Raw genomic sequence first — 24,740 nt, forward strand, 5'->3', positions numbered from 1 at the left:
CGATAAAATTCCAAATTTAGAAACTACCCATCTTGAAAATTTGAAATTGCCCATTTATGATTACAGTTAAGTTTTCTAATAACAGTTTTCACGGGGATTGTCTCGTCTCGAAATCGGTTTGCCGTTATGAAACCTTAGTTTTGCTATTCGAATAGCAACGTTACTATTAAAGGGCTGGCAAAGGACTTGGGGGATTTCGTTTACAGGGAAAGCAAGTTATGGCTCAACAATTTTTGTTCCCAAAAAACCAAAATTAGAGCTTAATGAAAATGAAAAGGACAATTATATGCAAGTGCAGATTGGCCTCTATTAAGCAACCTAAAAACCCATTCCGTCATTATTGTGTTTGCTGAATGCTGACTCACCCTCAATTAATTTCTAGTGCACCCCCTGAATCCCCCATGCAGGTTTAGACATTCGGAAAAAGGACGTAGTCCCTATTATGCTTCCTAACTATACCCTCATTCCAAATGTCGAAAGAAACATTTCTTTTACGAGTGTGTACATGTCCCATAGGAGATTCGAAAGTGACTACCGTGCCTCGTATTGAGCTCAATCAGACTCGACTCTCTTGCACTCAACTCAATAGTCATGAGAGAGAAATTGAATGTATGTGTATGCCTAAATTTGCGCCAACAAAATGTTGCCATCAAAAGCGCTTTTGATAGAATAATTGTGTATAAAATCGTGTCTTCATTTAACAGTTTAAAATCTTTAGAATAATAGAAATTGGTCATATAAAATCTCATATGCTATCGAACATAGAAAATATTGAGTTCAAATAATTCCCACCATTGTTTGTCTTCCAAATCAGATATATTCATACTTAATATGAGACAAAAAGAACAAATTAAGTGCGATTAAAGATAATATAAATCGTATTTTCATCTAATAATTTAAATTTGAAAAATAATTTGCAATAGTTTCACAAGATTTTATAGGCTCTTTGGGCATTTTAGGACGGTTGGCAGTACGTGGAAGAAGAGAAAATGGAGATCGAATAATTGCTGATTATGGATTAAGCAAGCGAACCCCGAGCTGCCAAAATATGGGGATCCAACAATTGCAAATTACGCATTACCGATTTAAGTTTGGTCGGGGAAGAGATGGAGCGCCACGTGGCGCGTCCTCGATCGCCACGATATCCATGCACGACCACTTTCGCTCCAAAAGGCGAAGAAAAAAAAACCTTAGCAATGAAGAATCGACCTACCCCAAAAAGCTTGTCCAAGAATCACTCACAATTTTCAATTTCTCTTTCTTAATTTTTCTTTTTCTTTTTCCTTTTTTCACTGTTTAGTGTTCACAAATCGTCCTCTGTTGTAGAGAGAGAAAAAAGGTATATTCTCTCTCCTCTGTCTGTCTGTCTCTCTCCACTATAAAATGGAGGCTCCCCCGCCTAACCTTCCAAAAACCCACAGCATCTGTCTCTTTCTCTCTCTAGAACTTCCCACTTCCCACTTCACACGCTCTCACTCTCTCTCTCTCTCTCTCGCTGCGCGTGCTGCCGGACGAACTCGGGTCGGGTTTCCGGGTTTCGGATCCGGTCGGAGCTCCCCCTTCCGGCGAGGGATGGACACCATGAAGTCCTTCAAGGGCTACGGCAAGGTCGACGAGGCGGAGGAGCGGGCCTTCCGCCAGCGGACCCGCCGCCGCCTCATCATCCTCGTCGCCTCCGGCGTCCTCCTCCTCGCCGTCGTCGCCGCCGCCGTCGCCGGGACCATCATCCACCGGCGCAACAGCTCCGGCCGCGGCGGCGACGGCGGCGCGGCCCCCTCCGAGCTGACCCCGTCGGCCACCCTCAAGGCCGTGTGCAGCGTCACCCAGTACCCGGACTCCTGCTTCTCCAGCATCTCCGCCGCCGAGACCGCCAACGCCACCAACCCGGAGCATTTCTTCAGGCTCTCCCTCGCCGTCGCGATGGGGGCGCTCCAGAAGCTCCCGGGCTACGCCGACCAGCTGGGGAGCAGCGTCGATGATGTCGGGGCCAAGGCGGCGCTCGGCGTGTGCTCCGGCGTGTTCGACGACGCCGTCGAAAGGCTGAACGACTCGATCTCTTCGATGGCGGCCGGCGCCGGCGCCGGAGACGGGATTCTGTCCTCGTCGAAGATCAACGACATGAAGACGTGGCTGAGCGCGGCGATCACGGACCAGGAGACGTGCCTGGACGCGCTGCAGGAGATCAACTCGACCCTAACCGACACCGTGCGGGCCGCCATGGAGAACTCGACCGAGTTCGTCAGCAACAGCCTGGCCATCGTGAACAGGATCATCAGCCTGCTGGCCGATTTCAAGATCCCGATCCACCGGAAGCTCCTTGCCTCGTCTCCTTCGTCGTCGTCGTCGGAGTTCCCGAGCTGGCTCGGAGCGGCGGAGAGGAGGCTGCTGCAGGACGAGGGGTCGGCGGCGGCGCCGCACCTGACGGTGGCGCAGGACGGGAGCGGGGACTACAAGACCATCCAGGAGGCGGTGGACGCCGTCCCGAAGAAGAACGAGACGAGGTTCGTGATCCACGTGAAGGCCGGGACCTACAACGAGACGGTGCTGCTGGACAAGAGCAAGTGGAACGTGCTGATGTACGGCGACGGGAAGACGAAGACCATCGTCACCGGCAGCAAGAACTTCGTCGACGGCACTCCGACTTTCAGCACGGCGACCTTCGGTGAGTGAAATTCTCCTCCTTCAATTCGGTCACTTCGCTTTCGTCTTCTTCCGTCCAAATTCAATCCGACCCACAAGAAAAATGTCAAACAAGTTTCGAACTTGGAGCTTTCGGGAAGTAATTCCAGCTGATTAGCCCAACTAATCTTGGACTAACTCGTACCCAGAGACGGAGCCGTGGAAGCAATTCCACTCGTGGAAAGTGACGTCTCGAGTTCAATCGAAATCGAAACACCGTCTGACTCGAATGTTGTGGCGGTTGACGGGACGTGAATCGCTGGCAAGGTTAGCAACTTGCGTGATGGGTTCGATCCTGTTTTGGTTTTCGGACGAATCATCCACAACCGTTGCTGTCAAATGTCCTTTTCCGACCCTCGTCGCGATGTGAAACCGACCCCATCATCGAGCTCGCCGAAGGGAAAGGTGCTGCTCTGGTGGTGGGGTGGGGGCCCCATCGCTTAACCAGATCGACGGTCCAGATGAAGAATTTTGGTCTCGTGCCCTACCACCATGTGCATGCTATGCTAGGCATAAGTGAACGTGAAATTCTGCGAAAATTACCATTGTCCTGTCCCACATATGGTCCCCATCCACTACCCCTTGATTGGTGCCTGGTCAACGTAATCGCTTTGCCCTAGTCAGGAAAAAGCTAGATCTTCTACTTTTTCTATGGGTTTATGTGAGAGGATATGACCTATACTAGCAAATCAAAAAGCCTAATCTCTCTTTTCTAAACCGCCGACACTCTACCTTCAAAAGACCTCATTTTATAAAACGACATCTGGGTCTTCAGTTAAATCGTGTGTGATTGCATCAAAGTTAATTTTGGTTTCCCCTGATTATGCCATGTTCTATTTACTGCTCTGCTTTTTTTATGTCGGAGAAAGTTGCTGAACAGGGCATGAAAACATGACCCCGCTGTTTCGTGGGCCGTGGTGTCTTTTGTCCGTGATCGCCGCATCCGAACACGGAAAACTTAGTACTTTTATTCGTTAAAATGATGTCGAGAGCAGGGCATATAGAAGTGCTGATTCCATTGTTTTATCTTATGTTTTTTGCGGGTAAACTGTGCAAATAATGCTGACTCGGGTGATGCCATCTTTCACCAGCTGTTGCGGGTAAAGGGTTTATTGCGAGAGACATGATGTTCGTGAACACAGCCGGCGCGGCAAAGCACCAGGCAGTGGCGTTCCGGTCTGGGTCCGACCTCTCGGTGATATACCGCTGCGCCTTTGATGCGTTCCAGGACACGCTCTATGCGCACTCGAACCGCCAGTTCTACCGCGACTGCGACGTCACGGGCACGATCGACTTCATTTTCGGGAACTCTGCAGTCGTCTTCCAGAACTGCAACATCCAGCCCAGGCAGCCAATGGCCAACCAGTTCAACACCATCACAGCGCAGGGCAAGAAGGACCCCAACCAGAACACCGGCATCTCGATCCAGAAATGCAGCATCACCGCCAACGGCAACGTGACGGCCCCGACGTATCTCGGCAGGCCCTGGAAGGACTACTCGACGACCGTGATTATGCAGTCGACCATCGGCTCCTTGAACCCCAAGGGCTGGATCGAGTGGGTCAGCAACGTGGATCCCCGAGGACGATCTTCTACGGGGAGTACCAAAACCGCGGGGCGGGGGCGAGCACGGCCCAACGGGTCGCGTGGGCCGGGTATAAGCCGGCTCTCACGGCGACTGAGGCCGGGAAGTTCACGGTGGGGACGTTCATCCAAGGGAGCGAGTGGTTGCCTCAAACGAGCGTGACGTTCGACGCCGCTTTGTAATACGGTATTTGGTAATGATGTAGAGCCGCGAAGTGCTTATAGAGAAAAGGAAACTGTTTCCTATTTTCCCCTTCTTTTTTTATTTTTATTTTTTATTAATCGATAATGAAATTTCTTTGTAGCGTTCCGGTTTTCTCATATATGCTGTACACTAATTATGAAAACGGTAAAAAGAGAATCAATAGAGAAATGGTACCACTTTCTAAGCTTGTTCGTCCGTATGTCAGCCGACGTTCCATTATGTAATGAATGTGTGTGACAAGAGGCGAGGGGGAGATTATATGGTTCACCGATGATGGATTCTCTAAGTCTAAACGGGTCGCAATACATTAAAATTCTTCGAAACTCCTGCACAAAATGTCATGACACACGAAAATTTCCGAACTTTAAGATCGACACATGAAAGCATCCGAACTTTAAGATCCTGCACAAAATGTTGTAACGCATGAAAAGTTCCGAACTGTAAGATCGACACATGAAAGCATCCGAACTAAGATCAACCCCCGGAAGAAGATAGTTGGATGATTTCTTATCAGAGCCCAGTAAGGAAGATGAGTATTGCAAGAGCGAATATCTATGGCTAAAATGCAATCTCTTTCGAGTTAACATAGACCCTCCATGTGCGACCCGAATATATAAGCATCTGTTGTGTTGAGATGTCCTGAAAAGTTCAAGGGGGGGCCATTTCTTGTACTTTTGCCCTCGCGTGTTATGTTTTGCTAAGCACCAATTATACTCTGTAACTGCAAATCTTACCCCGGGCTGTAATGAGAAACTACCTAAGGTGCACCCCAAAACTTCAAGTTTAAGGACTAGAAGTGCATATAATACCCAAAGCTAATGCATGTGCACTTTAGCAGTGTAACTATGTCAAGAAGCAACACGAGCATTTTCGTACCAGCACGACAACAAATCAAAGCAAAAGATTTCATGGGCCACCCATAAACTGCCTGCGGTTGAAATTGTCTACACTGTATTCCATTCAAACGAGGGGCAGAAATTGTATAATCACAACATTAGTCCCGGAATGATAACCCAGCCAAAATAGGACGACAGTTTCAATTTCTGGCTTTGCAAAGTACAATTACAGGCAAGAATTCTTCAAAAGCACGCATGGGTGGGCACATGCCAAGAACATTACTTTAAACGTGAAGTTCCATGTAGATTCTCCTCATAGTCGACTAATGACCGCCTCCACCTCAGCAGGCGTGTAGAGATGGTATGCAGGAGCCACCTTCGCAATGTCCACATTGTTGGGTGTCACCTAAAATTCATACCAAAATCCACTTACAAAGAGCACACGAGGAAGCCAACAATTATTCAACACCGAAAAGTACACAGGCATTTCAGTTGATGCATTACCCTTTCTTCCATGACCTGCTTGAGGATGGAAAGAGCAATCGTCTCAGCTTCCGCAAGAGTTAAGTCCTGCAGCAACCAATCTTAATTGATTCACCAGCACTTCTCAAGAGTAGCAGCAAATACAAAGGGTGATGTATTCACCCAGGTAAGATTGTGATCACCTAGTATGGAAACTTCAACTTTGCTAACACCTATCAGATGCAAGCACATACCTTATTATATTGCTCCTGCAATGAGCTATCTGCTCCTTCCGAACCTGACCCAATGGCTTTTGCGTTGCACTGCCAAAATGTGCCAGAGGGATCTGTGTAGTATCTGTCAACCAAAAGATCCTTTTCTGAGTAAATAACCCAAGGCCCTCATGGATTGCACATTGATAAGCACAGGCCAACAAGCGAAAAGACATTCAGAGTCTCAAAATGCATCTCAAGGATATTTTAAATAGTATCATAGTTCCGATCCAAACAGTTATTCCTCTGTTATTTTCTCCTTTACCAATTGAGAGATAGAGCGTTTAGGGACAATAAGGAAAGATATGAAGCACTTACAAATTACAAAAGACTTGACACATGGAGTGCATTGGCATAAAAATTTCATATAACCGACCTCACCAAATGATATAAGGTTCCATCTGTTGTAGTTGTTTAGAATTATGTGTGCAGTTTATGTTAAAAAGGATTATCTGTTGTATTCAGTAAACACTACCAGTATAACGAGCAGCTATTTCAAGTTTAAGTAATAATTTTAGGTAATTCTCCAAAAGTTGATTGAGAGAAGAAAATCTAGCTTGTTGTAAAAATAATTGAATTACCGTACCATGACTCAAAGTCCAACACAGCTAAAAACTTATTCTTGTAGTTTTTGTTACTTTGGAAGGAATTATTTGTGCAGTTCATGAGTAGAAAAGAAATACTAAAACTTCGAGAAGAGAAAATATAGCTTCCAGGCTGATGATGAAAAAAATTAACGAAGATTATTTCGTCACAAAGCCTAGTTTTATACAAGTATGAATAAAAAAACGCAATTTAAACATAGTACTTGTGCAACAACAAACACTATACTCTGCACTAGAAATGATAAGTGCAGATCATTCAATCTTGAAGTCTAAAAGAGACTGCCCAATAAAAACAGCAAACTTACTATGTTGCTATAAAAAAAGACAAGTCGAGACATTTTTAGGTTCAATGATAGTATGAGTAGACAGAATCTTTTTCTTTTTTTTTTAAATAATGAATAACTAGTAGAAAGGATACTTAAGACTTTCATAGTAAATATGGTATTACGTTGCATTGTAATGAGGGCACCAACCATACAAGTAGAAGCTCTGACACGCTGTCTTATTGTGGAAAGGAAAAGCAAGAAAATGCTAGTGGTTGTTTACTTGATCATTGAGTTTAAGTCATATAACAACTGAAAAAATACTCCGAGGAAATCACAAGAAAGAATTTCAAACTCTACGCCAAATTAGATCCCATTAACTCCTCCCAATCCAGCAATAAAAGATATTCAAGGCATGAGAAGAAAAGGAAATTTTGGATCTTGCAAGCATTTGGACTGTGTTGAAACGCATAAAAGATCAAGTCTACTTACAAGCTGGGTCCATTTTCATCATGTCCAGCAATGAGAAGAGAGACTCCGAAAGGACGGGACTGCACAGCAGGATTATCACCCATGAGAAAGCATATAAAATACACGATGCACATGCACTCATGAAGACAAAAAATAAAAGCAGTGCCAAATTGAAGCATCTTTTGCCCTCAAATTCAAACCCATATTTTTGCATCACATTGCAGAATTGCAAACTAGAAATGACAGATGTACTTGTCTAGTGTATCCTCAGACACCAACTCTGCTAGAGAAAGATGGCCCTCAAGAGACTCCATGATCTCAAAAAACAAAGTTGCTATGCATCCTATGCCCTGCCACCTGGCTTCTGCCCAAGTCACAGAATCTCCAAGCTGCAAACAGCAAAGTTTTTCACCCTAGGAATAAGACCTATTCCTTACACTCTTTTCTTTTGACATAGCAGGCTAAAGGAATAACCCCAGGATCATTACCATCAAAAGGAAAAAAAGAAGCATATGAAGCAAGAAGCATTAAGCCATCGACTAAAAATCTACAACAGCGTTGAACATCCGCAAGTTATTTCTGAGAACAATGAGACAAAAAAAGGGAATTTAAAAGGCAAAGCAAGCACCAACCATATCAAAATCGATCTTCATATGCAAAACTCAATGATGGCTATTTCACACAAAAATTCTGCAGAAAATGAAAAAGAATGCACAATCATTAAAAAAAAACGTATTACCATTGTTTCTTCGTCACCCTCACCAAATCGCAAAGCAAGATCACAAATGGCTTGGGTGGATGATTCAATTGTCATTGGCTCACCATACGAGAACCTATGGTTCTGCGGACCATATCCAGCATAATAATAAGTTTGAGAAACAATCAACTAAGGATAAGAAGGCGGACAAAAAATTAAGACAGCCCATACCTGAGTTTCCACCCGAGCATGTTCTACTAGAGTGCGGGCATCGGCAATCAAGCCACTCATGGCACATCCAATATGGTCATCAATTTCCATGATTTTCTCAACACTGCTCGGCTCCTGCCAGTGAGTGAAGAATTGTTCTAGTAAGAACTCTATGTAAATTGTCCACAACTACCATATTGTGAAAACAATATTTAGTATTCAAAATAGAGAAATGCTCTTCATGCATTTAGCTCACTGACTTGGGTTAAATTGATATAATCATACTCCAGTGAAAAACCAAGTAGCATCAAGTAAAGTCTTTACAAATTCATGTGAATATATCATGTCATTTTAAGTAGTCATCTATCCCCTCACAACAGATGTAAACACGCATTCCATTCCCCATCGCATGAATTGGCTAAACACTCAAGCCGTATATATTTCCATTACCCGGAAAATTCTGCCAACAATTCAAGATAAGACTAGAACAACCAGCAAAGGCACTCAAAATCCCGAAAAAGCACAGCATCTCAAATGCCGGGCTACACTCGAAATAAAAGGAGAACTTAAAAAGAAAACAGACCAGCAGGGGCGAAGTAATACGCTTCTCGACAGCGAGCACAACACCTTCCTTCGTCTTCAATCCGATCGCAGTCGAACCAAGCTGCAGCAATCCAAACACACCCACACGCGTTCCAACTCATCATCAACCGTCTCAATAAACAGTCCCAATAAAAGCACCGCAGCCGCTACTTCATTTCCGCGACATTAACCGGAAAAAAAAAAAAAAAAAAGGAGGCAGCAGCAGCATTTTTACCTTGATGGCTTCAATGGCATATTCAACTTGAAACAATCTACCTTCCGGAGAGAAGGTGTTCACTCCCCTATCGTACTCAGTCCTGCAACAAACCGAAGAACAACGCCAAAAACCACTCAAGCTCAAAACTTTTTCAAAATCTCCCCCCAATCCCAGAGCCCTAGAAGACCCCCCAGGGCCAACTCCCGCGGAATCAAATGCGGCTCACCTCGTGAGAAACATCCCGGCGGCGGCGAGCTCGACTCACGGAACCTGCGACACGGCGAAACGAATCTCAGAATCCGCAATCGGATCGCGACCGGCACCGGCGCGCGATTTCCCGGGCGGTAGCCCTCCGATCCGAGGATCGGGCGGCGAATCGCGACGCGGGAATGCCGGACGAGGAGGAAACGAAATCGATCGAATCGCCGGAGAGAGAGCTTACCGTGGAGATTTCAGGGGTTCTCGAGTGCCGTTGCTTGGAGTGATTGGAGAGGCTTCGTGCTTTCCTGATTCAGTGTGGCTTTGCCTTTTAGCGAAGAACCCTTCTTGTGAAGCAAGTCAAGATGGTGGTGGTGGTGGGAGCGAAATGGGCCTGGGATGAGGGTGCGTATCCAGGCCCAGTGGAGGCGTTCTTATAGGCCCATCTTTGATAGGGCCCGTCCAGGCCCAAAAGAATCAGTGATTAGTAGTAGATGTGTATATCGTTTATTTATTTATTTATTTTCACAGTTGGGCATTTGGCCAGGCTAGTCACGGATCCCTAGGAGGCCGAGATGCTTTTATTGGATGCCTCACGCGGTGGCAGCAGCGGCTCGCGCGGAGGGGATCGACTGCGTGTGTGAAAATTGGGGCCAATCAGATGAGAAGGATGGGGTTCGAATTTCGACTTGAGAGGGAAGAAATTTTGGTTGTCATTTTGGAGGAATATTTCCCGAGAGAAAAAGAGAGAGATTTGCGCATGTGTTTCTCACACTCATTTATCTAATGTTACCGGCATTTAAAGCACATTGATGAATTGAATTAATTAGTGTCGAACTAAGCGAGAGTTGAATTGGAGTGTGTGGAAGCTCAACTAATTGCCTTTGGAGGCCGATGTCGATACATCTTATCAGTAGATAGTAGGTTGCATGATTTTATCATTGATGCCTACAAATTCCTATTCGTTGATATAAATTCATTACTCATCAAAACATGTTCCTACCTGGCGAAAAGGAAATGTTAGAAAATTGCCTTAGGTGCTGTTAGGTCAGGAGGTGGATAATTACAAGGTGGGAATTCCATATAGCTCCAGGGAAGGAAAGTGTCATCAATCAAACATTTTACAAGATAAGCTCCATGGACCCACCCCGTCCAGATAATACAAAACATGATGCATTATGACTAGACATGAACTATTTTAAATATCGATGCCTCACCATTCACAAGACCGGGCGTAGCATTACACGATGCACACCACCCAACAATATTAATCTCCTTGTGTTCAAGCCTTCTTTCCTCTCTTCTCACTCATTTAAGGTCAGAATCACAGTTTCATCATCTCCCTTTTTTAGCAATCGCTTCACGAGATCAATGGCCGCGACATGTTCCACCTCCCCTCGGCTTATTCTATGGGACTCAAGCCAGATTACGAGGCGGGTCGGCTCGGTTGCGATGCTCATGCGCAGCCGGATTCCGATCAACAGAGTGACTGCGGTCCGGACCCGATCGTCCTTGAAGAACCAGGTACACACGGTATGACTTGTGCTTCTTGGCGAATATTCGTCATAGGAAACGGTCAATTCGTGGTAAAGAACAACGGCGCCTTCTTTCATACTTGGATTCTGGGTTTTTATTGCAGGTTTTTGAGGATCAATGTGAAGGTATAGTATGTTACAGAGACGAGAGCGGGGAGATCATTTGTGAAGGATACGACGAGGGCCCGAGATTCGGCAGAAAGATTCTGAGGACTACATACCGCTACGAAGCTAGGTGAAGGACTTTTAAGCACAGTTCTTATGTTTTTTTATTACGATCGACCGAAACGGATCAGCTTTATCTAAACAATCCCGAATGGTTTTCAGGGATGCTGAAATCATCGACCTTCTTCAACGAAATTGGCTTCAGATTGCAGAAGATGGAGCATTGTACAAAGTGGAGGTGGGAGATATTCTACAAGAGGACTTGAGCTAGAATCGCTTTTCAATGGTGTCTGTTGAACAGAGGCTTATTTGGTCCAAAAATGTGAATTTTTCTTTGAATGGCCTAGCGAATGTGAAGTGTAATGTCAAAAAGGAAGGGAGTTTCCTCTTCAGTTGCAGGATATGAATTACGAGCACAAGCTATAATAATATTCTCCCATCAATGCAACACTATATACCCAAAGAGCCAAGCGCTTCGTTTTCCATTCCATCCCCGAGATCATTTCGATAGATCGCCCTTTTTCCAATGTCTGAAGGGTAAAACAGAGTAGACAGATTCAAGAGAAAAGAAAACGCTCTACTTTTAGAATCTGATGCGTCGATCTTAATCTAATTCATCGAAAGTATGCAAAAGCAGCCGCGGCGCTGACCATTGCATATGCAAATTGACGATCTTGAGTTGCTAGTAAACTCATGCTCACTGCCGGAGCTTTACTCGGTAGAGAAGCCACTACAGAATGATGAAAGAAAAGCGAGGACGAAGAATGAAGACTGCATGTGGATTGCATTAAACATCGATCAAAATTTATGGAAATCGACATTTGATTCAAGGCAAAACTTCACATGGATTCATATACACATTGCAATGCTTAATATATGCACGATTACTTCTGTACAACAGACCCCCTATCAAGGCAATCTAATAATTTACCCCTGACAGGTCGCCGTGGCTTCCACAGCCCCGTTCCGCAAATTTCTACAAAACAATGAAGATATATGCTCTTTCGGAAAATAGCATGAAGAACCTGGCAAGGGAAAAGAATGGGACACGGCGAAAAAGGAAAAGAAAATTTGTGAGTGAACAAATGAGAGTGCTTATCCTAATCGTAGCTTCAAAATCTACAGGTATAGATCGGAGTATCAGTTCACTGAGGGGGCCATTTGTGTGTCTTCCTCCTGTAAATCAGACTGCGATTTACTTGGGATAATGGTTGCAGGCGACCACTGATCTGGGAGCATGAGGAAATAGGTAGTCATCGCTTTCCTGAATCTTTTCTTGTACTGCTTGGGCGAAATTACGGTTGGAGATTCATTTTTTGGCCCGCCGAGAATGCCCGAAGTCTTTACCCATGTTTCGAGGTGCTTGTCCCAGGTATACTGACGCATGAAATCAATGATCCCAAGTACCAACTCATGCTTCTCTTCATCCACTCCGACCAGAAGTGAGTAATCCATCACATCCACCAACTGCAACAGAAGGCCATCACAGAGAATTATTAGCTTTACCAGTGCAAACGCGTGTTCATGCACGCGCGTGTGTGACCAAGCGAACACGAGAGAGAGAGAGAGAGAGAGATTACCGCAAGGAAAGAAGTGTCGTTCCAGACAGCTCTCTCCAACAACCGTTTCGCTTTATTTCCCACAAAAATGGGTGAAGTTCGCATTGCTTCAATCAAGTTTTGATCCAGCAGAACTTTGTTGCTTCCAGTGGAATCAGCATTATAGCGTGATCGAGTAGATCCTTTTAAGTCATAAAGCCGTGTCACTTTCCTCCCATAGAGAAGATTCTCCATAACAAGGACATCCATCTTGGTTTCTTTACCTCCTTTGACATGCTTTGTTGTTACCTACCGAGAGAGAGAAAAAAAAAAAAAGTAGATCGATAATTAAACTAAGATCCCGCAAAGAAGCTGTCTTACATGAGTGAACAGTGATAATGGTATTAGCTGCAACCGGCAAATATAGAAATGATTTCTTCACTCAATCAACTTGAGATGTCCTTGTTCACATACCTGATAAATCCCAAGAATCTTTGCCAAGCATGTTGGACCCCCTGTGCCAATCGATTCAGAGAGGTACTTGAAATATGCAGGAGCGAACTTGATAAATGACTCTAGCTCTGTCTTGGCGACTTGCTTGATGATAAACCGATCATCCAATGTCTTAGCAAAGAAGACATTACTCTTCCCTCCCTGTGCTCCCCACTTCTTACAACGACTAAGGGACCTCACGAAATCCATCTCAGATGGGCAACAAATCCTCCTTAAAGCTTCAAATCGTTTTGCATAGTAGCAAGTTACAGAATATTTCACCTGTCCATCATCTGAAAATGGGATCTTCACATGCAAGGCTTTAGTATATGATAGACAGTCTAAGCCCCCGGAGCTATGAGACCCAGACATCGATAGCATGCCATCATCTACAGAACCAAGACTTCTACTTTCAGAAGTCAGATCATCAAGTGACTGAGACGAATGAAAACTCATGGAATCCAAAGATGACAATGCAGCCACGGGCTCGGCATCCTTCACCTTTTCAGCCTCACCGCATAATTGAGCATGATAATACGGTGATGCCAATGCATAAGATATCATACTAGTGGGCTCATCATCATACACAGGAATAACAGTGTCATTGATTCCAGCAGGCAGTAGCAGCCGAGCTCCACCATATTCTGACTCCCGAAAGGATGAAATATGGATTGGATCGTAGTCTCCAAGCATATCAAGCTTTTGAGATCCTGCTAAATTATTCTTGTTAAGAGAGCGGTATAAGCTTATAGGTACTCCTAGCCAGCTAACTGAGTCAACCGCATCATCATAGTCCTTGGTAGACAATAAAGGAGGCAAAGAATGGGAAACCTTCAGTTTGCCCAAGTCCTCTGCACAGCCATTCACACCCAACCCCTCGGCCACTGCTTCTCCCTTCAAAGAATCAATTATGGCTGAATCAGAAAGTGCAGAAGAGATCTCCTTTTTCACAGCCATATTTGATTGATTTTTACCAGTCCATGCAGCATCCAGGGTCTCTGACAAATTGGCTGGAGTAGGAAACTGCCCCTCAGATAGGGTCCTGCGAACATTTGTCCCACTTTCTAGAGGCTCAGATTGACTGGAGGCATTAGCGCTTTCAGAGACTTTTGCTTGCTTTTGTTCTCTGGAACTTGCACTTTCACCCATCTGATCATTTTGACAGACATCATCACCTTGCTCACTTTGGCATTCAAATCTTCCTTCCAGACTAGTATTTCTGTCATCCAAACGGAAAGATTCAGAATTGCTAACGACTGTTTCTTCCTTGTGGACCACATTCCCCTCAGAAGGTGTCTCGCCTTTATGAAAAGAAGTCTCCTTTTCTTCTGAGCTCAAGCTCCTTGGACAATCCTCAACATTGCTGCTCAAACTAGACAGGTAAACCAGGCGATGATCCCAAATAACAGATTGGATAAGTAATTGTCTCCGCAAACGATTAATCTCCAGAATGTCGATCACATGTTGGCCCTTCGTCGGATCCCCTTTCAAAGCCTTTTGAAAGGATTCCTGAGACATTATGTAGAGATTGTTCTTCACCATTAGCTAGCAGATGGACTGAGATTTCCACAATACATATCAAGTTCAATTGTGCAGATTCTAAAGTTTCAATTAAGTATGATTGCAAATGATGAACAAGCTACTGATTTTCATCAGGAAATCAGGTCATGGTGTGTCAATACAATTTAAACCACTAATTATTTCCTGTGAATTTCAAAATAAAACAGATGAAGAATAACTTAGTTTTATCACTGCATGACACTAGCTATACACAAATGTATTCAATACTTGAAGCTCAAAGAGTGGAAACAGGAGATATCTATACCTCAAATTCTGCCTTCTCCTGTTGTAACGTAGGCTCCAAGTCTACAATTCGACGTCTTAATTCTGATGAACACGGAACATGCCCCTCAACATATCTTTTCTCTTCAAATTGACTAAGAGTATTAAGTACTTCCGAAAAGAGAAGCTCTGCCCGGTCGAACACCTGCAGAAAGCAAACATAACAATCAGGTGTATTCAAAATAGGGGCAAAAAAAAAAAAAAAAAATACATCTGTCAGTTGTTGAGAATTGTACTTTATCTGCTTCTTTTTGTATCCACTCTTGATTCTCATGGCTAAAATCCACTTTGGAAGGTGGAAGATAAACAGAGTGAACGTCAATAGATGCATACCGGAAGCAAGCAACCATATCACCAAATCTGCACATTCAAATACTGTAAGAGCTACAAACATTACTACCACAGGAATAGACAACACAGGTAAGCAGCTAAGCAGGGGAAAATAAAGAATGTGCTATGTGAATGCAGTCTGCAATGTTCAAAATAATATTTTTTTTTTCCCAAGTTCTAACTCCATCAACTTGCCATCTAGCAAGTGAAATACATCAAAGACCAACTGTATATGTTGCCATTTGATATTGTCAGAGCGAAACTTCATTTTCTTGCCCAGATCTGCTAGTACTTTCTGTCATATATGGCTGCACATTTTGCTCATAAACTCCTTTCTTTTTAGACATCCACTAAAAAGACATATAAAAGATTACCCATAAAAACGAAGACAATCTCTATGAAGAGAGTGACCACAGCTTGCAACCCTACTAGCAGCTGCATGATTAGAAAAGCTGAGCTCCAAGAACTTCCCAAAAGATAAACCCCAAGCAGCATCTGACATCACCACTCTTCGAGTAGCTGGAGGGAAACCCTTAATACGTGGACATTGCAGGCAGCGGTGCCACATCCAGATCTTCCCATCCCTTTCACCAGGTAAGATATCTGGTACCTTCTTAACAGATATAGTGAGGGTGCCCTGTCGATGAGTGTAGCATTGAAGATGTGCTTCTGACGGCATCTCACATTGATCGCATCGATAATTCTGGGCATGGGAACAATACGTTAACTTAAGTATAAATAAAAAGAAACATACTTTCGATGAAGATGAATAGTACCTGATCAAATAAATGATCTCGTAAAAATCGACCCAGAGGTTTATCAAAGCTGCCATAGTATTTGATTCTGAAGAGATGTGATCTTTCACAAATGGTACCCTTCCATACACACCGTGATGACAAGGAGACCAAAATGCTCTGATGGTCAGAAGGTGACGGAGGAAACTCTTCTTTCGAAGCACCAGATTCAACCACAAGGTTTTTATTTTCCTGTTGCGGCAATGCACCTTCCATGTGACATAGTGGCGACGCATCTGTTGCAAGATTGTCTGTATGGGCATTGTCGGACATAGTAACATTTCCAGCCGCATCTAACAGCCCAAAATTGTTAGCAGTGAGTTGATCACCCTTGATGGGATGGTCAATGCTGGAAGCATTGCTTTCCTTGGAGATTGTTTGCTCAGGTATCCCAGATATACCATAAAGGGTAAACAGGTTGTCATTATTATCAGAATCAACTTTCCTCCAGGAAGGAGCAAGCTTAAATGAAGTAATGGAGTTGATGAGATTTGCAGAGATATTGCCAGAACCATCAGTAAAACAAGCTGACAACGCCATCTCCAGATTTTGAACAGAACTATCACTTGTCAATGGCAACACATTAGATGAAGGGACACTGTTAGATCGGTGGGCTCCAGCATCAGCTTCAGAACCTTGAGACTTCTCGCTTGAAGGAACCATGAAACCAGGTATTGTTGATATTGACCTCTCTATGCTTAATGACTTATCAGGAAGTGCCACGGTAATAGGGGATTTCAGTGGAAGTTCTGGTAGGGAAGCTCTCTCATCAGCAAGGAAGGATGTCTCCAATGCCAAATGATAAGCAGCAAAAACTCCATACTGGACCACATGCTTAACTTTCTTCAGCTCATCTCCATTAGCGCCTCTCAGTAAAATCTAAATCCAATGCAGAAGGGAAATTAATCGCAAGTTCACTAAATGGCCTTCCAAGTTTCAGCTAACCCCCCAGAGGACAAAAACATCTTTAAGATTGCTACCTATCAGTGTTGCTTAATTAATTTTACCAATTTCTACCAAATACTTCTTCAGAATCAGAACAACTGTACATTCAAGATAGTAAGCATAAGGAGACAAAGTCAAGGTGAAAAGAAGGAACTAGAAGCATCTGAGAGCAACCAAATGAAATAACTCACATTTCTAGCCTTTTTCTCAAGACTTCATGTTTTTACTCCATCCTTTACATTCTACAACATCTTCATAGACATGCACTATGTTAGAGAACTTACAGTGAAACCCAGTGGTTTTGGACAGCCTTCAAAGTACATGAGCGTCTTTGTCTGTTTTTTCCCCCCTGGTCCTGCAGTAACATGCTCCTCCAAGAACCTCTCCACATGAAATTTATCACAATAGCCCAACTTCTGTGCTGACAAACTATCAATAGAAGGAACTATCTGAGCACCAATGCAGCGGGCTATGCGTTCCAACAGCGGTCTCTTGATATTAAGAACAAGGGATATGTCTTTTGCAAGCAAGTACTCCAGCGCATACCGAGAAACTGAGTTCTCAACCAAAAGAACATCAGGGTGTTGTGCATCTATCTTTGCAACTGCCATCTTTAAATATTCGATTTCCTTCAATGATGAAAAGGTGAAACTTATAAAAAATCAACTCAGAACAAACATTCCATATCCATGCACTAATAAATAAGCATAACTCTTTATGTACTCTGGAAATGGCATGTACTCTTCTTTTTCTTTTTCTTTTTTTTTATTATGAAACTATTAGATAACAAAAGAAATTAACAAGCAAAACCATGCAGAATGAGTGTTATAACTTGTCCAGCTTTAACAAAATGGCTATTTACCAGACTAAAGCAAGAAAAGGACAAGTAAGTAGAACCTGTCGCAGCAGAGTATCAAAACTTGACAAGAGGTTAGAGACTCGTTGATACTCGAGAGCTCCTCCAAGAATCAAAATGCGTGGTTTTTCAATTTTTGAGGTCATCCTTCGATGGGCAACATTTTTCTTACATACAACTCCTTTCGCCACGATACTACACAAAGGGAATAGAAAAATTCATCAGGAAGATAAAATGAACGCTGCAGCCATATGTTGTTAATCAACATATATCTCTTAGTGAAACAGGAGACATTGCACACAGCTTGTATCATTGAGAACCGAATGATGTAAAGCTGATGATTAGACACAAAGCACAGGTTTAGAAGAGTACATTAAGGGAAGCCATTTTAGTAATTCAAGAAGATATTGCTTCTATATCTGATAAAATTGATATCTAAAGATAGAGATCCCACTTCCTCTTTCATGGGTCGGAAAAACAAAGCAGGTACTTCAGATCTCCAGAAAATATCTTGGGTAGGGTAGAAAATGGTTTGGACAACACACAATGGGAGACACCTCCTCGACCTGCGGGGGCCACCTCAGATGTCCTAACTCCCTGGTTCATTTCATGCGTTACGGACCACCACAATAACAAGGAAGTCAGTGCTTTTAGTACAGAGCTTGTAACACCTCGACTTCCATATCAAATAGGATAAAGTTCGTGAAATGATTCATAAGTACAAAACCACCCCCAAATGGCTCCCCTACCGAATACTCCTTTCAGGGGCCTGGCTCACTTGTAGTAGGATCAGATCCTTAGATAGGAGATTTTTGGAAGCACCCCACTGATTTCATTGCTAGTTCTCACAATTCTATTTTTTGCTGTTAAAACGATGAATTAAGTCCATGATATACAATAGCCCAGCTTGAAGTCCGTCCTCTCTTTATTATCAAAAAGAAAACTGCATGATCCATCTGGGGAAACCATTGCATAATAAAACCAAATCAACAGATTCAAATTTAACTCCTGCAGTTCCAGTTAGCACATCGTTTATGCATGTCAAGGATCATCTAAAAGAGGTGCACTATTATAAGTTTCCCAATACCAATTTACAGCATAAAGTGCTCTTTGGTTTCTGCCTTTAATATAGTTTAATATTAGAGGGAAAAATGAATAACAAAAGAGATAAAAAAATAAATAAATAAAAAATAAACTGCAGTTTTACCTCTCACGGCGATGTCCAGATGCTATGCATTTTACTTTCACATAGCCCCCAGGGTCCATTCCTCCCGTTTTGCTCATATCAGGCTTTAACAGTGTTGCAGCCTCCCATGACAGAGATGAAATTATCTCCAACCAACTATCCTCACTGTTTTCCTCATCCGTATGAAGATTCTCTACCTGCAGTAGCTGAGCTATCAAAGCTCTAAAATGCCCATAAACCACGTCCTTCATGACTTTCTTGTGCTCCTCACCCGATCGATCTTTAGCGCGATACTCACCACTTCCAAAACTGCCAGAGGTATGTAGATATCCCCACTCTCCTGCGGCATCCCCCTCATCATCATCATCACACAAAAAACCTTCCTTCTCATCTTCTTCATCTTCTGGTTCAGGAGGAAGCCAGAGAGAGCCATTGTTCTCAAAATCCACAGGCTCTGAAGTGACATCTTCCGCAGGATATAAGGAGGACTCTACCTCACACTCGTCACTATTTAAATGCTCGTCATCCTTTTTATCGAGCTGTGGGACCACATTTGATCCCTGTGAATCAAAACTTTCATGCAGAGGGGAGACACTTGAACCTTCTGTTTCAACTTGCTCTCGATGAAGATCCACCTCATATGAATCCACAGTATTGCCAATCCTGTGGAGATTAACTTTACTGTCAGTGTGATTCTCCAGTGGCAAGTGCCTTGTCTCAGAGTCACATCGGTATAAATCATGCTGATCTTCATCGTCATCACTCCTGATGCCAAAGCGAAAACAAATGATAAAGAATATTAGGTGCACACATTCAGTCCAAAGCCTAACAGAACATGCAAAGACCGGACAGGTATCTACATAGTACGAAATAATGATGCTTGTGTACAGAGATCGCATATCGCAGGCGTGGCCTTCGCTACAATGGTATGGATAAACAACAAAGTAATTCATAAACTCTAATCTTCTCTAAGAATTCCACTCATCAGAATCATCCAGATGGCCATTAACATATCCTTTTTTCGAGCATGGACGCAAATAAGCAAAATAAATACCTGTTCAATGAGAATCCATAATGGTTTGGATATGGAGCCCCATGATTTGCAAAATCTACTACGTCATAGTTGCACTTTCCTGATGTTACCACACCTTGCCTATCTGCACATTCTTCCACCATACATAGCTGGTTTGAGCTCAGATCAGAACTCTGCCGAACAAAGCGATAAGGCTCAAGAGATTGTGACATTGAGCCAAGAGTAATACTTCCACTATTGGTAGTATTAATAGATTTGCTGCTGACAAAACTTGTTGCTGATGGTGAGGAACTAAAATCCTGGTTAGGTAATTCATCCCCATTATTAGTACTTCGTAGGTTTTTCTCCCATTGCTTGAAGCAATAGTTACACACCCGAATCCTCTCCCACTCCTCGCAGGATGCCTTGTAGTCAGTTGACGAGGCAGGAACTGAATTGGCTGTGCACTTGCCACAGAATACTCTGCCACAAAGTCGACAATGGTGTCGGCGGTTGATAAGGTTAAACTGGGAATCACAATCGTAGCAAACCCTACAGCTTTGATCGGGCATCCAAAAGTCTCTCGACACGTGGGCCGGATCAGATCGCCAAGAAATCCACGACTTGACGACGGCAAAAATATCAGAGAAGGTCTTGTGTGCGGCATCCATTGACAAGAAATTCTCTCGACCCACTCATCATGACACACTCATTTGCTGATCTCCAGAACTAGGATACCAGATGGCAGGCCTACGAAGTATTATGCAAGTAAAAGATAATTACGACCCCCTACGAGATATAGATAAATAAAAATATCAGGAGACCAATATGAGTAGTCTCTCGCAACTTCGATGCTATGGTACAGCTCCACAACATCAAGCCCCTAGAGCAGTCGAAGCTATCAGTTCTCGAAGACGCTGCGGTGCTAAACAAACTCAATATTTACTTCGATAACCCATTCGACATGCAAAAGACACAAGCAATTCTGCACATATTCATTAGCTGACGCACTGCATGGAAGTTGAATCAAATGACAAATCAGACTAGATAACACATATGGCGGGGAGAAAACTCAGAAGCCAGGACCTTCAGATGGAACTGGCAAAGGAACAACAAACGCATGGCCAAACTAAATTTCGAGAAGCTGGAATCTCACAGAAATCATCTCACGCTCACCCGCTACGAACGAGATCAAAACACGCTGCTCTTGACCGACACGACTCAAACCAAACTTCAAAACTCCAAAAAAAAAAAAAAAACATCACATCAATCGACAAAGAAAGAGTACACGAATCGCACGCCCTCCCGAGCATCGACAATTCCTCGAGAAACAGAACACGAGAGGAGGAAGAAGAGTTTTCAGTCTGATCGCGATCGAACTCACCTGGCCGATCCGATCTTCCGCGAACGAAGCCAAGCGCGAACGCGAACGGATTCGCGCCACCTAGGCAGCCGACCGCGAGCTCCGACGCGGAGAGGAAGGGGAGGTAGGTGCAGCCGCAGAAGACGGAGGATCAACCGCCGCGACGCGGAAACCGACCGACTCCCCGCCGGCGTACGCCCCTCTCGCCGACGGACCCGATCGCCGATCCCCGAAGTCAACCCCGAGGCCGGACGGAGGAAGTGAGACGGCGATTTGAGGAAACGAAAAGGCGCCCTGCGCGACAAACCGCCGCCGATCAGCGAGAGGAAGTCTTCGCCGCCGCCGTCAACGCCGCCGCCGCAACCGCAAGCCGGCCGATCGTCGCGGATTGAGAATCGCCGGGGGGAGGATGAATGGCGTCACTTCCGCTTGACGACGCTGCTGCTGCTCCGAGCTTTTTTTGAATTCCGTCCGCTTGCCGTTCGAATCGTTTCCGTGCTTCTGTTCTGTTTTCTTTGCGCAAGAAAAGGAGCAGCTCCTTTGCTCTTCCTCCGCAACATGTAAAATGGCATCACCGTCCGATCTCTCTTTTGTTTTTATCTCTTTTTTGTTTTTTTTTTTTTGGTTATTTTCCTGTGACTTGCCCAAAATACACAAATAAATAAAATGAGATGTGTAATTTTATTTTGTTCTTTTTTTCTCCCCGGATTTTCTAATCGAGCCGTTTTCTCCGTTAGACGCAAGGATTGGGCGGCGGCGACGTCGTTTCTTCGCTGCCGGGGCAACGGTCCGTTCACATCACCCCCAAGATGCCCTTCCTTGCGCGTGCAAGTTGCGGCTCAAGATTATTATTGACCGCAAAAATAAAAATAAAAGAAATATGTGCGTTGAAATATTAATTTAGTACACGAAATCGTTGTAAATTGATTGATTGTGGAAGAAGCATTGCCCATTTAGGGAGTACTTTTTCCATTCTAGTACTTTATCATCCGATAGGATAAAGCACGCAGATGCTCTGCTTTTTCATTTTAGCGACGAATGGTATCTTTATTAGCTTTCGTGCATCTTGATAAGTTCACATTTCAGAATAATTTTAAGGAACAACACTCCTTGACATAGAAAGGTGCTTTCGCAATTTTATTCCCAAAGCACAACCAACAAGACTTAAACTCAATACTACAAATCAGACCAGCAATCTTTAGGATCTCATGGAATTGCGTCTAACTTCTTTACAGGTCATTGCCCACTTCTCTCTTCACAAACTCGCCATCTAATCATACTCACTCGCATAACCCGTGGGCGAGTTTTACCCACATTTCCCGCAAGATTTTCGCCTTGAGGATTTTACTGTTACATTTTCTTGACAAGGAGCATTACAATCAATTAAGTTTTTCCTCCAATCCACTAAAATCACTCCAAGTTCAAGCGCGAAGTCACGGTTTCAATACCGCATTAAATCAACAATAGACTTCACGATAGATACAATTAATATACGAGCGTACGTGCTTATCGGTTTGCCTATGAGTGTGACAATCGTCCTTGAACATCGGGGTCCGTGGGGCAAGGTTTGAAGTAAGCTCATTCGCCGCCAAATTTGAGTTAGGAAGTTGGTCAATTTCATTAAAAAAAAAAAAAAAAAGGTTTCGAGACTGGAGCCAAAAATGTCCCATATCAAAAATCGCGACGTCGAGAAAAATTCAATTCTGCTGTCAAAATTGAATTCTTCTTCTTCTTCTTCTTTTAATTTTGATTTCGATTTTTTTTTTTATTTTTTTTTTGGCTTTTGTGGTGGGGGACAGGCATATATGTCTGTGCCGCGTACGTTTGACTTTTATGCAAGCTGTCCGGGGAGGGTAGGAGTGGATAAACCCCCGCCTTTCTCTTTCCTGTCCTTTTTGGCTTGCGGTCGAAGCCGCCGCCACCGTCGGATCGAGCTTCGGATTTTTCGGGCAAGAAATTTCGGAAATCAATCACTTTGCTGGCCGATCACTGGATAACCGCGTCCGCGTCCGCCTGGACAATGATACGCTGTCCCTGCATGTTTCGAGGAGCACGTCCTGAATTTTGGAAATTTGACGGTTTTCTCCTCCTCCTTCTTTGTTTTTTTTTTATTTTTTTTTTAAATTAATCTTTCCATTTCTTTGAAGCGACGTCCGTAATTAATGGTTTTGAATTTGTATTTATTTTTATTGCTCTTGCTGAGCCTCCATTTGTGGTCTCGTCGTGATCCAGCTGGAATTATTTTCTTGTGAAGTATTTCCTTTTCCATCCATTCTCAGCGACAAAATAATAATAATAGGATCTCGTACATTATAAAAATTATTTACACAATCGAACGATAGATCACAAAGACAATTATGGTGTTCACTAGAACCGTTGTGTATCTTGTATCGTGCTAAGAATGTGAATGCTTGAAGAAAGAACTCGTGATGTCATTTCATTAACTCAACCCACCTTGATTTAATGTATCGATAGTTAGGGGTAATCGGTTCCTAATGAGTAGATCTTGAAATCTATCATGTTAGAATGGTTTCTTAGTTTTTGTAATCTCCAACCTTATCTTATTTGCGCTAGAACTAACCCTGAAACTTACCATGTTGCTCTAGTCTGGTTCTATGGTTCTAGGGTTTAGGGTCTACGTGAGAACCTATTTTTTCTTTTATTCATTTTTTTAATTTCATATTTTACAGCAAAATAATATAAGTAACAAAATGATTCAAAATAAAAATAAATTAGGACAAGTGAGCAAAGATGAGCTAGGAACAAGCGAGGACTGCAAAGCTCAAATGAGGGAGAGCAAACAGCGAGCAAGTGAGGAGGAGGGTGAGTCGCAGAGAGAGAGAGGGAGGGAGAGAGAATCGTGAAGTGTAAGTGAGGTTGAATAGAACAAACAAAAAGTGAGATAAAGAAAAAGATGCCACGAGAAAAATTATGATTTTTGAACTTTACTAAATCAGTTCCAAATTCAGTCTGGTCGGTCTAATTCTTGGATAATTTTTCACTCAATATCGGACCGATTCCTACCAATTTCAAAAATTTGGATTTAGGAATCAGACTAGTTCCAACGGAACCTAGAACTAGATTAGTCTTCAATGCAATCTTATCGAATTTGCACAAGCCTATCAGTACTTTGCTTATTTCTTTTTTTGCACATTACTCTTGTTTCTTCCCGTCCTCCTATTAAATAAGCATTATCTCTTTTTGAAAACGTCGCTCCAACCTCATCTCAACATGCTCGAATTAGATATGTCATACATGATTTAAAACTCAAGTGTTGAACCTTAGTTGATGAATGGGAAGAAAAGGGTTTGAGTGACTAAGAAGATAGAAAAAAGGTGCAACATGCTGACAACTACATTGATTAAAATATGATTTTGGACCCAAGCATACCGACGTACTAT

General features: G+C 43.3%; 4 protein-coding genes across 7 annotated transcripts; 2 read left to right on the forward strand and 2 right to left on the reverse strand.

Annotated features, from left to right (window-relative positions):
- The first annotated feature begins 1,423 nt into the window (after positions 1-1,423).
- LOC104422893 (pectinesterase 3-like) lies at positions 1,424-4,652 on the forward strand. The gene is given in 3 exon segments (XM_010035352.3): positions 1,424-2,662; positions 3,771-4,253; positions 4,256-4,652. Coding segments are annotated over 3 exon segments (1,764 nt in total). The 5' UTR covers positions 1,424-1,572; the 3' UTR covers positions 4,447-4,652.
- A 725-nt stretch (positions 4,653-5,377) lies between these two features.
- LOC104422894 (proteasome subunit alpha type-5) lies at positions 5,378-9,651 on the reverse strand. Its single transcript, XM_010035353.3, has 10 exons — positions 9,526-9,651; positions 9,310-9,353; positions 9,102-9,183; positions 8,868-8,948; positions 8,306-8,419; positions 8,117-8,218; positions 7,399-7,457; positions 6,021-6,123; positions 5,809-5,874; positions 5,378-5,710 (listed from the first exon to the last, which is right to left on the reverse strand). The coding sequence occupies exons 2-10, from the start codon at positions 9,321-9,323 to the stop codon at positions 5,618-5,620; spliced, it is 714 nt and encodes a 237-aa protein (XP_010033655.1). The 5' UTR covers positions 9,324-9,353; positions 9,526-9,651; the 3' UTR covers positions 5,378-5,617.
- An 845-nt stretch (positions 9,652-10,496) lies between these two features.
- On the forward strand, positions 10,497-11,429 carry LOC104422895. 2 transcript variants are annotated; one of them, XM_010035354.3, is made up of 3 exons: positions 10,497-10,814; positions 10,921-11,051; positions 11,144-11,429. In XM_010035354.3, the coding sequence occupies exons 1-3, from the start codon at positions 10,653-10,655 to the stop codon at positions 11,250-11,252; spliced, it is 402 nt and encodes a 133-aa protein (XP_010033656.2). In that variant the 5' UTR covers positions 10,497-10,652; the 3' UTR covers positions 11,253-11,429. The 2 variants fall into 2 exon arrangements, with proteins under 2 accessions (XP_010033656.2, XP_010033657.2); XM_010035355.3 differs by having other exon boundaries at positions 10,497-10,805.
- Positions 11,430-11,785: 356 nt separating this feature from the next.
- LOC104422896 (1-phosphatidylinositol-3-phosphate 5-kinase FAB1B) lies at positions 11,786-21,901 on the reverse strand. 3 transcript variants are annotated; one of them, XM_039303819.1, is made up of 12 exons: positions 21,361-21,901; positions 20,019-20,726; positions 18,986-19,627; positions 17,820-17,973; positions 17,207-17,551; positions 15,960-16,856; positions 15,558-15,886; positions 15,090-15,213; positions 14,837-14,998; positions 12,994-14,520; positions 12,562-12,828; positions 11,786-12,448 (listed from the first exon to the last, which is right to left on the reverse strand). In XM_039303819.1, exons 2-12 carry the CDS (start codon positions 20,645-20,647, stop codon positions 12,122-12,124), a joined length of 5,403 nt encoding a protein of 1,800 aa, XP_039159753.1. In that variant the 5' UTR covers positions 20,648-20,726; positions 21,361-21,901; the 3' UTR covers positions 11,786-12,121. The 3 variants fall into 3 exon arrangements, with proteins under 3 accessions (XP_039159753.1, XP_010033658.2, XP_039159752.1); XM_010035356.3 differs by having other exon boundaries at positions 18,986-19,729; XM_039303818.1 differs by having other exon boundaries at positions 18,986-19,729; positions 20,019-20,765.
- Positions 21,902-24,740: the final 2,839 nt, after the last annotated feature.

Source organism: Eucalyptus grandis, chromosome 10 (genome assembly GCF_016545825.1).
Source record: "Eucalyptus grandis isolate ANBG69807.140 chromosome 10, ASM1654582v1, whole genome shotgun sequence".
In the NCBI taxonomy this organism is placed as follows: Eukaryota; Viridiplantae; Streptophyta; class Magnoliopsida; order Myrtales; family Myrtaceae; genus Eucalyptus; species Eucalyptus grandis.

Bases quoted from the DNA above. Each gene is read 5' to 3' on its own strand.
- LOC104422894 (XM_010035353.3), bottom strand. The intron at 8,420-8,867 runs GTCTGTTTTCTT...ACTCACTGGCAG, and splicing joins GTATTACTTCGCCCCTGCTG to GAGCCGAGCAGTGTTGAGAA. The intron at 5,875-6,020 runs GTATGTGCTTGC...TGGTTGCTGCAG, and splicing joins TGCAGGAGCAATATAATAAG to GACTTAACTCTTGCGGAAGC.
- LOC104422895 (XM_010035354.3), top strand. From the start codon at position 10,653: ATGGCCGCGACATGTTCCACCTCCCCTCGGCTTATTCTATGGGACTCA. The intron at 10,815-10,920 runs GTATGACTTGTG...TTTTTATTGCAG, and splicing joins TGAAGAACCAGGTACACACG to GTTTTTGAGGATCAATGTGA. The intron at 11,052-11,143 runs GTGAAGGACTTT...AATGGTTTTCAG, and splicing joins ACATACCGCTACGAAGCTAG to GGATGCTGAAATCATCGACC.
- LOC104422896 (XM_010035356.3), bottom strand. From the start codon at position 20,647: ATGGATGCCGCACACAAGACCTTCTCTGATATTTTTGCCGTCGTCAAG. The intron at 15,214-15,557 runs GTAATCTTTTAT...TTGAATGTGCAG, and splicing joins GATTGTCTTCGTTTTTATGG to ATTTGGTGATATGGTTGCTT. The intron at 14,999-15,089 runs GTACAATTCTCA...TGCTTTCTGCAG, and splicing joins TACAAAAAGAAGCAGATAAA to GTGTTCGACCGGGCAGAGCT.